We start from the raw sequence: 16,580 nt of genomic DNA on the forward strand, positions 1-16,580 counted from the left end.
CATCCTCATCATTTTGTCCAGTGGGTTGCAGGAGACATCTGCTGTAATCGAATGACCAGGTTTCATGAAGCTGTAGTGGATAATACCAGCGCTGGACCACCAAACAGACACTATCAGCTTTTTTTGATGAATATTCGGTTTTGGACTGTGTTTCAGCACTTCGTCTTCATCCAACCATTGTGCCAAATGCTTGCGATTCTCTAAAAGAATCCATTTTTCATCACACGTAATAATACGGTGTAGAAACGGTTTGCCTGTATATCGTGACAGCAAAGAAAGGCAAGCTTTGAGACAATTTCTCTGCTGATGCTCATTTAATTCATGCGGAACCCATCTATCCAGCTTCTTTCCCTTGCCAATTTGTTTCAAATGGTCCAATATTGTTGGACTAGCAATGTCAAACCTTGCTGCTAATTCATGTGTAGGCTGAGATGGATTTGCTTCTATTAATACTACAGCTTTCAGCTCATCATTACCCACCTTGGTCTCAGGTCACCCATGCAGCTCATTTCCTCGAGATTACAATCACCAGAACAGAACTTTTCAAACCTTCCACGTACTGTGTGTTCATTAGCCACATCCTTCCCAAATACTTCATTGATATTTCGAACTGTCTGCGCTGCATTGGTTCCACGGTGGAACTCATATTCGAAAATAACATGAATTTTTTACACATTCATTTGGTTTCACAAAAATTGCTCTAAAAAACAATTTGAAAGATAATCACAAGCCAAAATGTGCGCTCGCAAGACTGATGATGTACCTTTACAATAAAAATAAAACAAGATGTGTCAAAGTGAAATGTCAGACATATCAACTGTCAAATTTAGTACTTAAGGAAATGGGACATTTCATACTTAATAACCTAATGGTTCCTCTGCCTTCACTGCTGCCTTTTCTGATGTCCAAAAAGAGTCCAGGTGAGAGGACATTTCTCATTCTCACCGTCACCAAAGTCACCACAGGAACACAACCTTAAGATCATACAACTATGTTGGCTCAGAGGCCTATGGCAAGTTCAGGCACAAAGCAAACCCAACCTCACACATTATGCTCCCTAGGGAGCACAAGGGAGCCAGGCAAACCAACAGGTATGCAGACTGCCTGCTACCCAGAGAGGTATAGAAATCTCCATCCTACCATCAGCAAGCGGCTTGCAGGAGAGGGCATCATCGAGGTCTCGGGCGGTTGCAGGGTCAATGGTGAAGACACAGTCTTTTCTAGGAAAGATTTAAGGTATAATTAGCAATGCCACAAATAACTTCACTCCATGGTAGTACTGTTTAAAGAATAGTTATTTTTCTCTGTTGGGGAAAGTAAAGAGTAACTTCTACCAATCGCTCCCTGAGAACAGGATCTTTAGTAAAATGTCAGACTGGGGAGAGACAAATGGGTGTCTTTCTCTTCCTCCCTGTGAACTAGCACCTACTTCCTCTTGACCCCAACCAAGAACAGGTGTGAGTGGGTGGAAGTGAGGATGCTTCCAGGAATGAGGCTTCCCAAGAAGAGTTATGGCAAGAGGGGCAAGTCCCTTTGGTAAATTACTCTGATGGTCAGTTCTTAGTTTTGCCTCCGCCTTCTTCAGTAGCAGAAGGGAAACTGTCCTTCAAGGATCTATATGATCCTTCCCCTATCTTGAAAAAATGGAATATGTCAAGGAATAAGTCACCTGACTTATGACACAGAGAGATGGAACCCAAGAATAAGTTTTGCAAAAAAACTTTGGGCCGTATAGTTAGCTATAATACAATTCTATTTGGAAATAAAGATCAGTTTGTTTCCATAGAATCATCACATACTTTACCCAAGTTCCCATCATCAAGTACACCCTGTGCCCATTTATCTTTGCACAGTATCCCTGTGTACATATCATTCTTAATCTGTGATGCTCTAGGACATTCTCTTCTGTTGTACAGTTTCGCATATAGCATGTGCCACCCAACCCACCCATTGCTACCACATAAACACCTAAAGATTTAGGGAGCGGCTGTCCTTGGTTCTTCGTATGTCTTGCCTTTCCTGTCCAGGTACTGGCCTGGGGATTGGAGTGTTCTGCAGCAACTACCTTTCTGCCCTTGAACCATGCTCTCTAGTCAGCGCTTGCCGCTTCCACCAAACTCTTCCCAAGTTCTTCCTCCATTTCATCCACCACTAGCAGTGCATTGCGACCATTTCCCTGTCTCCTCTTGACTCATCAGCACTGATGATGGTGGCCATCCTGGTACTGACCACAATCAGACAGGCTTTGTTCTTAAAGACTTCTTTCCTGGTGTTGCTCCTCTGATCAAAACTTCCCCCAAGCCCTGCTCTGGCACGGGCTTGCCATGGTCTCAGGGCCTTCCTTTATCTGACTCTTGACTACCCACTTCCCTTATTCTTAATAGCCCTCAACAGCCCCTCCTTATCCCCCACACTGATCTTCTCACCACTACAACACCGCGATTCTAAGACAGTATTAGTTATAAGATGCACCATCAAGTCAACAATAACTTTCTGAAGAAATATTAATAAAACCCCCCACTACATTAAATATACAGCTTGATTTTAAAGTACTTTAGGACTCCAGAAATGTCACTTTGTTTTTTAAAAGTAATCTTAAATGGCAAATGGATAACCAAACTGTGGGACAACCCCACAAAGAAACAGTACTTAGCAACAAAAAGTAAATGATTATTCATATACACCAATAGCTTGAATGAACCCAAGTGAAAAAAGTCATTCTCAAAAGCTTATATGCTACATGATTCCACTTATATGACAGTCTCAAAAAGACAAAACTATTGTGATAGGAGATCAGTGGTTTCCAGGGGCTGCCAAAGAGGTACTTATATGGGGGGATGGAACTTTTCTGATCTTGATTGTGGTGGTGGTGGTTACACAAATGTATAATATCTTAAAATTCATGGAAGTATATACCAAATAAAGGTCAATTTTACTGTGTGAATCAAAGAAAGTAAAAAATGTATGTTAAATGTTCATAGGGTTATCAACGGGTGCCAGAATTACGGATTAATTTTTTCTTTACTGTATACTTTTTCATATTTTTAAAAATTTTCACTGCAATTAAGTATTCTTTTAATAAATGGGAAAATTAACGCTATAGAGTCTTCCTCAATCAAAAACAACTGTCCAACAGACATTGCTTATATGTATGTTTAGCTACCTTGTAACATTGTTTACACTCCTCTTGCTTAATATAGTCAATGGCTTTAAAATTATGAATCAGATAAAACTGCGTTCCCAGTGGTACAGTAAGAAAAGAGGGCAGGGAGAGGTGGGTGCCACTCAGGTGGAAGCAACAAGAGCATCCAGTCCCAGAAAGGGTGGTTAATCAGGAGATGCACCCTCCCGCTAAATGTTTTGAGGAGAGTCACGCACAGTGTGGGGAACACAAAGGTTGAAGTCTTAGGAAATGCAGTAATAATTTCCGCTCCACCATATAAAAGAGATTGCAAGCAAGAATGTCAGAGGAAAACAGAAACACCAATGTCCCCTGGAAAACACGCTTCTGAGGGCTGTGTTCCCAGTGCCTTGAGCAGATGCTGCAACTCAGAGGTGTTTGCTGAATGAATGGATGAATGGTGACAGGAAGAGCCAGGGAGGTGAAATTAATCCTGACACTACAGCAAGGAGCAATAATTGGTGAGGATCTTGAACTTGGCTTACAAGGTAAAGAAGGAACTGTCTGCTCCTTGCTCCTTTTTGTATCCCCCATAAAACCTACCCAGATGTTTTATATATACTGAGTGCTCAATAAAAAATACTTGTATAATTGAAACTGAAGTATCAGATGTGGTAGTGGGAATGTTTCGATTCTTCTTCTTTCATCATTGTGACATCATAAGAAGCTGAAAGAATGTCTCCCTAGTCAAAATCAGAAAGAACTCTGTTAGCTTGGGGGGTGGGGGGAGACACAGCTTACTAGTTTACTTGGACAGTTGACAAGGAAGCTATATTTTCTTAAAATTAAATGTTTCTGGGTGCTTTACGACTTTCACTTCTATAAACAGTGAATGAATGATAATGCCCACTAAGATATTTCCAGCCTAAAGCTGATCCAGCTGCATGTGACAGAGTAAGACTTCTGTTGTTAGTTTGTAAATGTCTTCTTTGAGAGGATCCACAATTGTTTTCTGAGGAAAACCCTAGACTAGCCTGTAAGGACTCAGACCAATTCTCTGTTTGTTTTTCCTTAAATCTGCTCTTAAACCAAAAACATAAAAGTCCAAATTAAAAAGGAACCCTGAGGAACAGTACTCAGAAAGGCTTGCTTGCTGGAAAGATATGCCACCCAAACATCATTCTTGATCAGGGGTTGGCAAAGTATGGTTCACAGACCAAATCTGGCCTGCTGCCTGTCTTTGAATGACCTATGAGGTAAGAATGGCTTTTACATTTTTAAATGGTTTTTTAAAAATCAAAAGGAGAATACTATTTGGTGACAAAAATTATATAAAATTCAAATTTCAGTATCCACAAATAAAGCTTTATCAGACACAGCCATGCTTTTTTGATACAACGGCAGAGTTGACTAGCTGTGACAGAGACAGTGGTTTATTTTAGTTGCGCCTAAAACATTTACTATGTGGCCCTTAATAGAAAGGTACTGACTCCTATTTTTAGATCAATGTTTCTTAATGTGCCAAATAAGTGTTTTAATTTTTTAAAAAGGTCTTGAGATTACATCAGTTTGGGAAATGCTGGGCTGATTCTTAATTGTATGACTTCTAGGAGCTTTTAATACGCTGGTATCAGTAGTTCTTGGCAGATTCATTTGTTCCTGGAACTTTTTGGGGGTACAGCATCCCCCAGAAGCAAGGCTCCTCTTTGGAGAAGTGATGAACTGCATGGAAACACCCTCTGCAGGCCTCCAGGGGAGCCCTTGTCCTACTTGGGGCTTTGCTACCAAGAGACACTGCAGGAAGTCAACTGAATGACTGCTGCTCACTGCAGGGAAGCTGGTGAGAACAAGGGCCCATCTGGCCGTTTGGTGCTCTTTTATGAGCACTTATGAGAGAAGTTTATGCAGTGCAAGGAAACACTCTTCTCTTGAGCTGACAGTCTGTATCTTCCTTACATGTGGATTTTGCCCCTAAATTTCCCTCTTTGCTTTGGCTGTTAGGAAACTCAGAAAAAATCATTTCTAACTTGCTTCTAGAAGACTTTATTTGTAGTTTAAACTTTGTGAACTAATCTGTGTTCTTACTGTGCATAATTTCCCTATTCATATATTCTTTTTGTCCCATTTCTTACTTTTAAAAAATTTACTGCTTTATATGTATATCTGTAAGCTGCCTTAAATCATTTTTGGAAAAAAGTGAGGTATAAACAAATACATATGATACTAAATTAGAACTAATTGATCAACACGTGCACATATGGAAGTAAAACTCAAGGAAAATCAAGTAGGTGGGAGAGGGGAGGAGGGGGTGGGTAAACTCACACCTAATGGGTAAAATACACACTAACTGGGTAAAGAGCACAGTTACAACTTTGACTCAAACCGTACAAAAGCAAATTATGTAACCAAAATGTGTGTACCCCCATAAAATTCTGAAATAAAAAAAAATATATGTATATTGAAGGATTACAGTATTTCAGAATCATGTTGAAGGGATGCTGGAAGAAAGAGATGCATTATAGACTACTAAAAGAACAAACTTCTAGAGAGAGTAAAACTCGGAGGGCTCCCGATAAGTATCTGTACTATAGCAGTAGACTCCAAACTCGCTCTCTCACTATGGAAAATTGGGAGAAGCAAAGGAACAGTGAGTGACCCTGACAAACCACAGTCCTTAGTGCTGAGAGCCAGTGATTTAATCTGTTGTCATCACTGCAATTACAAATCAGCCACGATGAGGGCTCCTTCTGTTTGTGAGCCAGTGGCCAGGAGCTGCTGGCCACAGCACTTGGGAGCCCGGCCCCATGTGGCAGGGCTGGGGGTGATGGGGGTGGGGCACCGTGCAGCTGTTATACTCTGTTAACATGCTTGGGATTTTACTGGCTCCTTTTCTGGAAGGCTCTGGTCTCACAACCTGCAGGGAGCAGCCTGGCCTGCCAGCTTTTAGAACCTGTGAGACCAAATATTTAAAGAGTTCCGCAACAATGGTTAGAAAGAAGCTAACCCTGACCCACAGAAAATAAAGTGCCAGGTGGGGGAGGGAAAGAATGAGACTCCAGTTCATGAGGCTGCAGAATTCCAATTCAGAGCAATGTTATGTAACCAAAATTTCTGAAGGCACGTGACTGAAGGGCTTAGGAGAACTTTTTAAAGTGACAGAAAACTTCTAAGATTGTCCGTTTTCTTCAACGCCATTGGTCTGGAAAAGAACACATGAATAACTAAAAGTCTTCTATAATCTCTTAAGACTTGGCTAAGAATCCCAGGAAAGAACAAAAGCATAGCAAGAATTTCTGTTCCTTCGTCACTCACACTCTTCCTCTGACCCTGCATCCTCTGCCTCCTTTCAGCTGGAAGTAGATGTCTAGTCACCACAGCAACATTTCCTCCCCACTCTGTCACTATTCACCTCACTGGATTTTGGCCACGGCCTGTACCACATCACAGAAATTGCTCTCCCTGAGGTCACGAACACTGCCAGATTAATCATCTTAAAGCATGAGCCTGGTCAAAAACCTTCATCAGCTCCTTACAGGGTAAAATAGAAATTCAGCTTAGGATTCAAAGCCCATCATGATACAGCCCCAACACATTTTCCAGTTAGATTGCATACTCCCACTATGCACTTTGTGTGCTAAACTTTTCTCTATGCCCTCTGCTCTCTCAAACATCCGTGCTGTTCCTGTACTGGGATACTTACTCCACCAGTTTCCAATGTCTAAGACCAACCTAGCTTTTGAAAGCCTGGCTGCAATGCCATTCTTTTTCCAGCAACCCTCACGGCTCCACAGAATGGAAGCCACTTCTCCCCACTTGCCCTGCTGATGCCCGCAACCTGCCCCCTCTGATGGCACTGACCACTGTCCCTGGTGATTGGTGGTTACTTACGGACACATCACTGTGACAGGCGGGGAGCCAATATCAGGTCTGGCTATGACACTGGCCTGTCTTTGTATCCCTTCCAGCACACTGAAGGCACATGTATAATGAATAGTTGATGGATAGGTGAATGAAAAAATGACCAAAGGGCTCTTGTTAGCACTTTTCCATTCAATTTTGCCACTGTGTCTTGGGAAATACATTTAGGATTAGAACTCATGACTTCCTGGCGTTCAGTCCTGTGGTCACACCACAGTGTTATTGTTTCCAAGGGTGTCCTTTTCTGTCTTCATCCCATCTTCTTTTCTCATAAAACAGTGTTTTACAAACTGTGGTTCAGGAACCATTTCCAGACTAACAAAATTTATAGAGGCCTTCCTCTGTCCGTGACTCTGGGTTTGTCTCCTTGCTAGCAAGCAATTCTCGGGAGGAGAACTGGATCAATGATGGTGAAAGAGTGAAAAGGAATGGAAAAAAATTTAAGAAATAACCTTAAGAGGATGAAGAATAAAATTTTTACTCCAATACTTTCTTTGATTAGATGGTATCACAGTTTCATAGAAAGCAGGAAGGTTTATATAAACCATAGAAGGAAAAACAACTAAAGAGTTGGAGCATTCCTCCATGGTCATGTGTCCCCAAGAGTACCACTGTAGACAGCTCCAGATGGGTACAGGGACATTCCAGCAAAGTCAGATGCTGAATTCATCTTAGCTTCCATTTCACCAAGGTGGAATCATCATTCAAACCTAGGTCTGTCGCCCTTGGTTCAGTGGGCTGCACCTTTTGTTTTTCCTGATGCCAGTTGCTTGACGTCTTAATACTCTTTCACTCAGTTCTCCTGACACAACAAGTGCTAAGAAGTCTGACACAGATTACAGATCTTTCAGAACAGAAAAAGGCGAAGGTCTATTGAGAGCAGAAAGTGACCTTGGTCAATCTGTCTCCACTTTTCCACCTCTGCCCCCATTCAGTGATGAAGTAACATGTGTGAGGCCACCCAGTAAGCAGAAAGAAATGATGCTCAGGGCAGACCCTTTTCACCTGATCAGAAGTTACGAACCTTGGGTCCACAGAAAGTCCACCTCATGCCTTAGCAAAATTCTAGACCAAATGAATGTGGTTATTAGGTTCCTCTACTTCCTTCAGGACTGTGATAAGACTCAACCAACTGAAATGGCGCCCTTGCCCGTGTTCATTTGCTCACTCACTCAAAGAGCCGCTCTCTGTTCTGTGCCTCTCTTTATACTTCAAAAACACCACACGCTGGAGCAGAGGCCACAGCACGAGACGGGGCTAGGACTGTGGGAGCCAGATTGCCAGGCGTGAGCCAGGAAAGCCATGGTTTAAAACCAGAGAATATGCTCAAATAAACTTTCTTCTCCTCAATTTTCATTTTGAAAAATGTTAAGCTTTCAGGAAAGTTGAAAGAATAGTAAAATGAACATCCATATATCCCTCACCAAGATTCATCAGATTTCAACATTTTGCCATATTTGCTTTATCTTTTTCCTCCCTACATTCCTCTCCTCATATGTCTACCTTTTTTTTAATCCGCACTACTGAACAGTATGTTGAAGAGATCGTGACACTTTGCCCCTCCGTGCTTCAGCATGCGTTCTCCAAGAATAAGAGCATCCTTCCACAGAACCACAACACTAACACCACAGCCAAGGAGATCGATAATTTCGTGACATCCAATTTACAGAGTATATTTAAATGTCTTTGTCCCCCAAAGTCTAACTTTTTATTTTCCTCTTGATTCAGGATCTAATCAAAGTTTACACATTGTATTTGGTAGCTACATCTCTTCAGCCTGTTTTTTGTCCACCCACCTATTTTTTTTTCAAATATAACATTGCTTATTTTTAAAGAGTCCAGGCTAGTTGTCTCATAGAATGTCTCATGTTTTGGATTTATTGGATTGTTTCCTCATGGAAGGAGAAAGAGAAGGGCAGAAATAAACCAAATGTGGTAAATTAATCTCCTCTGTATTTCCTATAAATGGAAAGTTAGGTTAAAAGGCTTGACTAGATTCAGGGTGAATGAATATTTTGGCTTGAATACGTCACAGGTAATGGTATGACTCCATATTGCACCCCTTCAGAAGGCACAAATTGTCAGCCTGCCAGACTGGATTACTTGGTTAAGGTGCTAATAGCCAAAACTATTTTAAGGCTATCTTTTAAACTTCGTAAATAATATTATAAGTAATCTGGGGAATGAGACTTAGAGATCATGTGAATAACCTGTTCTCAAAAAACCTTTTAGTGAGTAGTTTCAGCATCCATTGATAATTTTTGCCATAACTTTATAAATTGTAAAATGGTGCTTTTCCAATCCTACAATACCTTCTACATTTGCTGGCTCTCTTCTAAAAGATTTTCCTGCTCCGCCCCCAATGTTTTTTTGGAATCATTACAGATTCACTGGTTTTTAAAAATTCAATGTATTATAATCCCTTACCACTACTATTATTTTAGTTATGTAAATTATTGCAAATTAAGCCAGTAGGAGCCCTTTTAAGTGACCTCCTATATCCCTGTGCCATGTCCCCACGTCTTTGAGCATGTCTCTGCTTTTTGGCACAGTAGAATGGATGAGTCTCACCTTGTATAATCCTTGCCCCAGATTTGTAATCACCTGCTTTTCTAAGGAGCTCAGATCCCTTTTGGTGGTGAATGGTATTTAGAAACCAAGATGGTGTTAGATATGCTCATTACTACTGGGATGTCATTGCTTCCAGGACCTTTCAGCGAGCAATTAGCAAATATTGGGTTGAATCATACGAAACTATGGATATTTGACTACTTGTGGCCTAGAACCTGGCAATTTCATGTAGTTCAACCTAATATACTATTTGAAAATCATGAGTTCATATTGACATCTTCAACTGGAATCTAACACCACAAGGTTCTTCCTTTCCTTCTCCCATTCCATATTTATATCTTCATTTTTCCAGTAAACTCCAGCTCCTAATAGCCTCAATATTCAAAATAGTTTCAGAATTACAAACCCATCCCATTAACAACAATAGATCTATTAAGTTTAAGATTTCTCTGGAATTTTATCCTCACAATATACTCACTTAAAGGCATATAGTTAGTGTGCTCAAAATAGAGCTCACCCAGACGCAGTGTCTCACATCTGTAATCCTATCACTTTGGGAGGCCAAGGTAGGAGGACTGCCTGAGCAAGAGCAAGACCCCATCTCTAAAAAAAATAGAAAAATTAGCCGGGCATGGTGGCATGCACCTATAGTCCCAACTACTCGGGAGGCTGAGGCAGGAGGATTGATTGAGCCCAGGAGTTTGAGGTTGCAGTGACCTATGATGGCACCACTGTACTCTAGCCCAGGCAACAGAGAGATACACTGTCTAAAAAAACAGTGTTCAAAAGTTACTTGAATTGTTTTTTCTGTATTTCTATATATGCTGATGCTATATATTTGACAAACATTAGGCCCATTTGCTTTTGTTTGATTTCAATTTTAGAAATTTTGCTTTTTAGATTTAATTTTATTATTGAATATTTAAAACTTTAAATGGTTCAAAAGTTAAGGTATATGCAGAGAAGTCTCATACCCATCTGTATCCTTTCCCCTGCTCCTACCTCTCCTCTATAAATAACTATTTTCATCATTTTCTGGTTTGTCCTTTCTGTGTTTGTTTTTCTTTTATATATATATATATATATATATATATATATATATATATATATATATATATGTAGAGAGAGAGGGGTAGATATAGATATACAGATATATACATTTTTCTTATTTTCTCTTCTTTCTTAGACAAACAGTATAAATTCTTTTTACCTTGCTTTCTTTACTTAACACTAAATCCTGGAAAGAACTTCTTATCAATTCAGAGACCAGAATCATAGAATCATAATAGTAGGAAGGTTGCCTTAGTCCAAATCTTATCCCCCAAAGGCCTCCAAACCATTCATACAGATCAACCTATGTCTTGAATACTTGGGATGGGGAGGTGAGAGGAAGCGTTCACTGCCTCATTAGGCATGCCATTTAAGTTCAGACAGCTCTAACTATTAGAAAGCACCTTTATATGCTGAATTTAAATCTGACTCTGAGAAACTTCATAATTCAGGTCTTCTGTAGACACAAAGAATTAGCTGACTCCCTGATACCATGCAGCCCTTCAAATGTAACTTTTCCCAAGAAATATGCTCATCCCTTTCTTTCCTAAATAGTTTATAACTGTAATTGTAGTCCTTTTCATAAATTTTCACTTACTTTGTGTCAAGAACAAGTCCAAGTTGTAGGAACCAGTGGAACATCAACGTGAAGAAGATATTGGAGCTTGTGAGAAAGAAGGCCAGATCCTTCATCCAACAAATATTTAGTGCCTATCTACTGCTGTAGGGATTTGGGACACATGTGAGAACAGACACACAAAGATTTCTACCCATTTAACATTCTACTGGGGTAAGAGACAGAAAATAAACAGTATTGAAATGAAGTGATATACAAAAAAGCATTACAACAGAATAAGAAAGGCTGGAAGTGCTGATTACAATTATAAATAGCATAGTCAGGGGAGGCTGCACTGAGAAGATGTCGAGTGAAGATGTCTCAAAGGATGTAAGGAAGTAAGCCCTGGGCTTTCGGCGGGGGGGAGGGGGGGGAACTTGGGCAAAAGAGCGAGCCAGGGCAATGGCCCAGAATCTACCAGGTTAGTCTACTTGAAGGCACTGAACTACTAGGCACAACTCAACCAAGAGAGTTTGGATGCAGGGCAGAGATGCCTTGGCCTCTGAACTCTTTCACTTTCTGTTCAAGACGATTTAAATCTAGGCTTGCTGGTGTTCAGAATGCAGCTCTGCAAACTTAACGGTGTACTGAGGACAGCTGAGTCCCATCAGGGCTAGAAAGTCTCTCCATCCGAAGCTTGTTCTGAACATCTCTTTCTTTCTTCTTTTACCTCTGGTAGTGGCTTTCCTATAATCCAGATTTAAAATGTCATACTGGGGTTACTTTAAGAAAGGCTATGAGAATACTGATTGATACAAATTAAGTTTTAAAATTAGAGAAAATGAAGTGGCTGTAAGCTTCCAGGAAATGATACCACAGAAGGATCAAACATCTAAGCCCCTAAGTGCAGTGTTAAGAGTTTAGGCATTAAAAGGTCTATATAATGTACAAAATCTTGACAGAATATAAACATACTAGATGTCTTTATATGGAAAATCTTGCTCTCGTTAAAATCAATATTTTTCTCTATTTCCTAGAAATGGCCCCTTGAGAGGATACAATTATAATAATGGTGGGTATTATTTTTATTCTCATTTTGTGAATGAGAAAACTGAGGCTTAAGAGAGATTGAGTATTTTGCCCAAGGTCATGGAACTGCAGGGCTATGACTCGATGGGACAGAAATTCACCAAAAGGGAAGATGTTAAAATAAGTCAATCAGACCAAGTTCTATTTCAATGAAGTTGAAATCTCCTCTACCTCTACTCTTTGTTCCAGACTTTATCTTAAGATTTAAACACTCTGGAAGCATTTTGGCTAAAGTAATAATTATCCTAAATCTCTATGAGAAAAAATTTCTCTATGATTGACTAAGTTGACAACGACTTCATTTTAGGTACCACATCCAAATCTGACAACTTTCCACCTTCAACCTGAAAATCCACATACAGAGTTCTGACATCAAGTTTCTTCGAATTGGATATTCCTTAGCATAACCGAGAAGTCAAGTCCCAAGTACTTTCCTTTGGCAAGGGTATGCAAAATTAGGAAAAAAGGTAGCCAAAGAAAGAATATGTGTGGATATGTTTTCACTTAAATATGCTACACTTTAAAATTTCCATCTCCATTTCCAGAAGCGACATAATTAATGTGTAAAAATAAAACAGAAATTGTAACCAAATTTTAATATGACTCTATCTGAGACTAAACACAATGAAGTAAAGGCCAGAATTTAGTGGACAGAATTAAGAATAGTCACAAAGTCAAGGAATTAACTATGTCTAGACATCTCTCCTAGATTTCTATTTGAGGAACAATATTTTTTTTTCTCATCCTTTGAATTCCCAAGCTAGGAATTCAGAACCTGCTGTTGAAAGGATCATCATCCTTAATTCTCAATCCATTTATCAGGCTAAAATGCAAATGCAAGTGGTGAATGCATTTCACCAGCCCAGGAGCTCCAAAGAGACTTCTCAGGGAACATGCTGAGCTAACTGGCAGAGGGTTAAGCCACCCCTACTTTTCAGATCTGAAAACAGTTGCTCTGATATGAGAAGAATCATTACAATGGGGCCAGCTCCCTTCTATAAAAGCTATACACATTTTTTCCACAACTGTATGATTGTTATGGCAACCATAAAAATGGAACTACCATTCTTCAAATTACACACTACCCATACTGGATTACCTACACACGTTTGTTCTTCTACATTACCCAGAATTTCTTTTCAGAAAATGCTATGTCTGTCCTATAGATGTTTAGGAGCAAGATAAAGTGGTTTCTTTCAAAGGGCGATTCCACAACAATGCATCTTTCAAAGGCTTTGCTCCTCAAGAATTCTAGGGCTTTCCTGTCAAGTCTTTTAATCCTTTGGTCACTGGGAGGCCTCAAAATTTTCCCCCTGGGAGGCAGAGAAATTGCCTGGAAAATGTATTCTCAAAATCAATGTTTTTTTTTTTCTTTGAGACAGAGTCTCACTCTGTTGCCCGGGCTAGAGTGAGTGCCGTGGCGTCAGCCTAGCTCACAGCAACCTCAAACTCCTGGGCTCAAGCGATCCTACTGCCTCAGCTTTCAGAGTAGCTGGGATTACTACAGGCATGCGCCACCATGCCCGGCTAATTTTTTCTATATATATTTTTAGTTGTCCAGCTAATTTCTTTCTATTTTTAGTAGAGACAGGGTCTTGCTCTTGCTCAGGCTGGTCTTGAACTCCTGACCTGGAGTGATCCTCCCGCCTTGGCCTCTCAGAGTGCTAGGATTACAGGCATGAGCCACCGTGGCCAGCCAAAATCAATGTTTTTTACTAAGAGGATGATGTGGAAAGATATTATTGCTGAAGCATCACGAATGGGCTGTAACAGACCTGGCATAGTTCTATAAAACACTGAGAATATTTAAGAAAGTCTAAGTTTAGTGAGGTAAGAGACTTGTGTAAGAGATATAGACAAGCATTTTAATTAAATAATTAACTTTGCTGCTGAAAATAAAGAATAACATCAATATATATATAAAAAATAAATTTTACCTATATTTCAGGATGATCAGGGACTCTATTATTACTCTGGCCAAGTGAGTAGGACTTTGTGACTTTTAACAGAAAAAAAAGTATGAATTCTTTCTTCTCATTACTAGGGAAAGCTAAATCTAGTCTTGTATGTCCATTTTTTTTTTTTTTTTTTAGACACGGTCTTGCTTTGTTGCCTAGGCATAGCTCAGTGCAACCTCAAACTCCTGCACTCAAGTGATCCTCTTGCCACAGACTCCCGAGTAGCTGGGACTACAGGTGCACACCACCATGCCTGGCTAATTTTTTTAAAACAAATTTTTTGTAGGCTGGGTGCAGTAGCTCACACCTATAATCCTAGCACTTTGGGAGGCTGAGGCAGGAGAACTGCTTGAGGCCAGGAGTCCAAGACCAGCCTGAGCAAGAGCGAGATCCCACCACTACTAAAAATAGAAAAATTAGCTGAGTGTGGTGGCATGCACCTATAGTCCCAGCTACTTGGGAGGCTGAGGCAGGAGGATTGCTTGAGCCTAGGAGTTTGAGGTTGCAGTGAGGTATGATGATGCCATTGCATTCTACCCCAGGCAACAGTTTGTTGCCCAGACCGGTCTCGAACTCCTGGCCTCAAATGATCCCCCCTGCCCGGGCCTCCTAAAGTGCTAGGATTATAGGTGTGAGCCACCTGGTTAAGAGGCAATATTTTATCAAGCATAATGTGTGCTAGACCTTGTGCTAAGCACTCTGTGTGTTATTACATTAAAGCCCGCCACAACCTCATGAGAAAGGTATTATCTGTATAACCCTTTTAACTTTAAAGAAAGTAGGGCTCAGAGGGGTTAAAACTTGCCTAAGATTCTATACCTAGTAAGTGACGGAGCAGGTTAGGATTCAAACCAAATACATCTCTAAACCCTACATTCTTGTATTTCACCCCTATGATATCAAAGTCATTTAAAAATTTCAAATTCCTGGAATAGAAGAATAATCAGCAATACCATCCACAAAGGTAGGGGTGAACACAGCTGTGGTAGACACTCTGGGTTGTCTGTCCTCACATGCCTTCTCCCAAACTAGCATTTAACCCAGAATGAGATAATCTAATCTTTGCCCTAGAGTTTGGAATTGGGACAGAAAAAGAGAGAGGGATATAAAGGGGAAGGTACGTGAAGGGAGGAAAGAGAGAAAAATAAGTCTCCCTTCAGTTGGATGGGCCAAGACAGCAAGAGAGCAACTTGGCAGCTGCAGATAGCAGCCAACCCGCTGAAGAGCAGGAAGCAAAGGAGGCTAGTCGGGGGCAGAGGCAGGCCGGAAGCAGATGTGTAGAGTAGGAGGGCAGAGAGGAAGAAGAAGTCTTTCTGGGTTCCCTGCCTTTGGATTCTGGGAGACACCACAGGATTCTTGAAATAAATTCCCCTTTCTGCTTAAGCGAGCTCCAGTGGCTTCTGTTATTTGGTACCAGAAAAGTCTTAATTAATGCAACAGCTGTGGAAAGTTTCCTAGAATGGCTAACTTGTCATGCCTTTCCCCAGTGCTTTCTCATTAAGGGAGCCATGACGGGATGTTACAGTCACTGCTTCCATACTGTGGGCAAGCAGAGGGAGGGCAGAACATCAATGTGGACTTTCTATTTCAAAAACAAATCAGGTTAAAAGCTATTGCTTTTGTAATTCAAATTACATGAAGTACAATGCTATAGTTTTTTGGTCAGTAGGGATTAGAAGAAAAAAGGATCTAACGTCTATCTTCTCAGTATGAGAGAGGGAGAAGTATGAAGTGTTTCTATTTGATTTTTTTTTTTTTTTATCAAGGGCATGGGTTTAAGAAGGTGGAGACATATGAGGACAGTGAGTTAGAGCCTCCCACATCGCAAACCTGAATTCAAGTCCCAGCTCCGCCCCTCTCAGCCATGTGACCTCGAGCAAGTGACTACATTCATCTGAACCAGTTTCTTCATCTGTAAAATAGGGACAGGTATTTCACAGGGTGTTTAAAGGATTAAATGAAAGGACACATAGGCATAAAAAGGTATAAAATAAGCATTCAATGAATATGTTTTTATGTATATACATACAGACATATGTATATTTGCCACATTAACAAAGCTAAGTGAAAACTTCAAATTTTTACACACGTTAATTTTCTTTATCCTGGATATTTTTGGCCAAACACTAATGGAGATGACGCACTTCCAGGGAACTGATTTTCCTCTTGGTATAGCAAACACCAGGGTAGAGAAGACAGGAGAGGGGTGTTCACTGGGTACCCTACATGCCTAGCACTGTCTGTGGACACTTCAGATTATGCTAGTGATTTCATATTTTCAAAATAACTCTATTTCAGAAAGAAATGATTAAATATG

General features: G+C 40.4%; 1 protein-coding gene across 4 annotated transcripts in view; it reads right to left on the bottom strand.

Moving 5' to 3' along the window:
* DIS3L2 (DIS3 like 3'-5' exoribonuclease 2) overlaps positions 1–16,580 on the bottom strand; it is a 307,510-nt gene that overhangs the window by 125,041 nt on the left and 165,889 nt on the right. For all 4 annotated transcript variants that reach the window (XM_045559637.1, XM_045559638.1, XM_045559640.1 and 1 more), the window contains one exon: positions 1,141–1,220. In XM_045559637.1, the coding sequence (XP_045415593.1) occupies positions 1,141–1,220 (80 nt within the window). The remainder of the gene's footprint in view (positions 1–1,140; positions 1,221–16,580) is intronic.

This window comes from Lemur catta, chromosome 8 (genome assembly GCF_020740605.2).
Source record: "Lemur catta isolate mLemCat1 chromosome 8, mLemCat1.pri, whole genome shotgun sequence".
Classification (NCBI taxonomy): Eukaryota; Metazoa; Chordata; class Mammalia; order Primates; family Lemuridae; genus Lemur; species Lemur catta.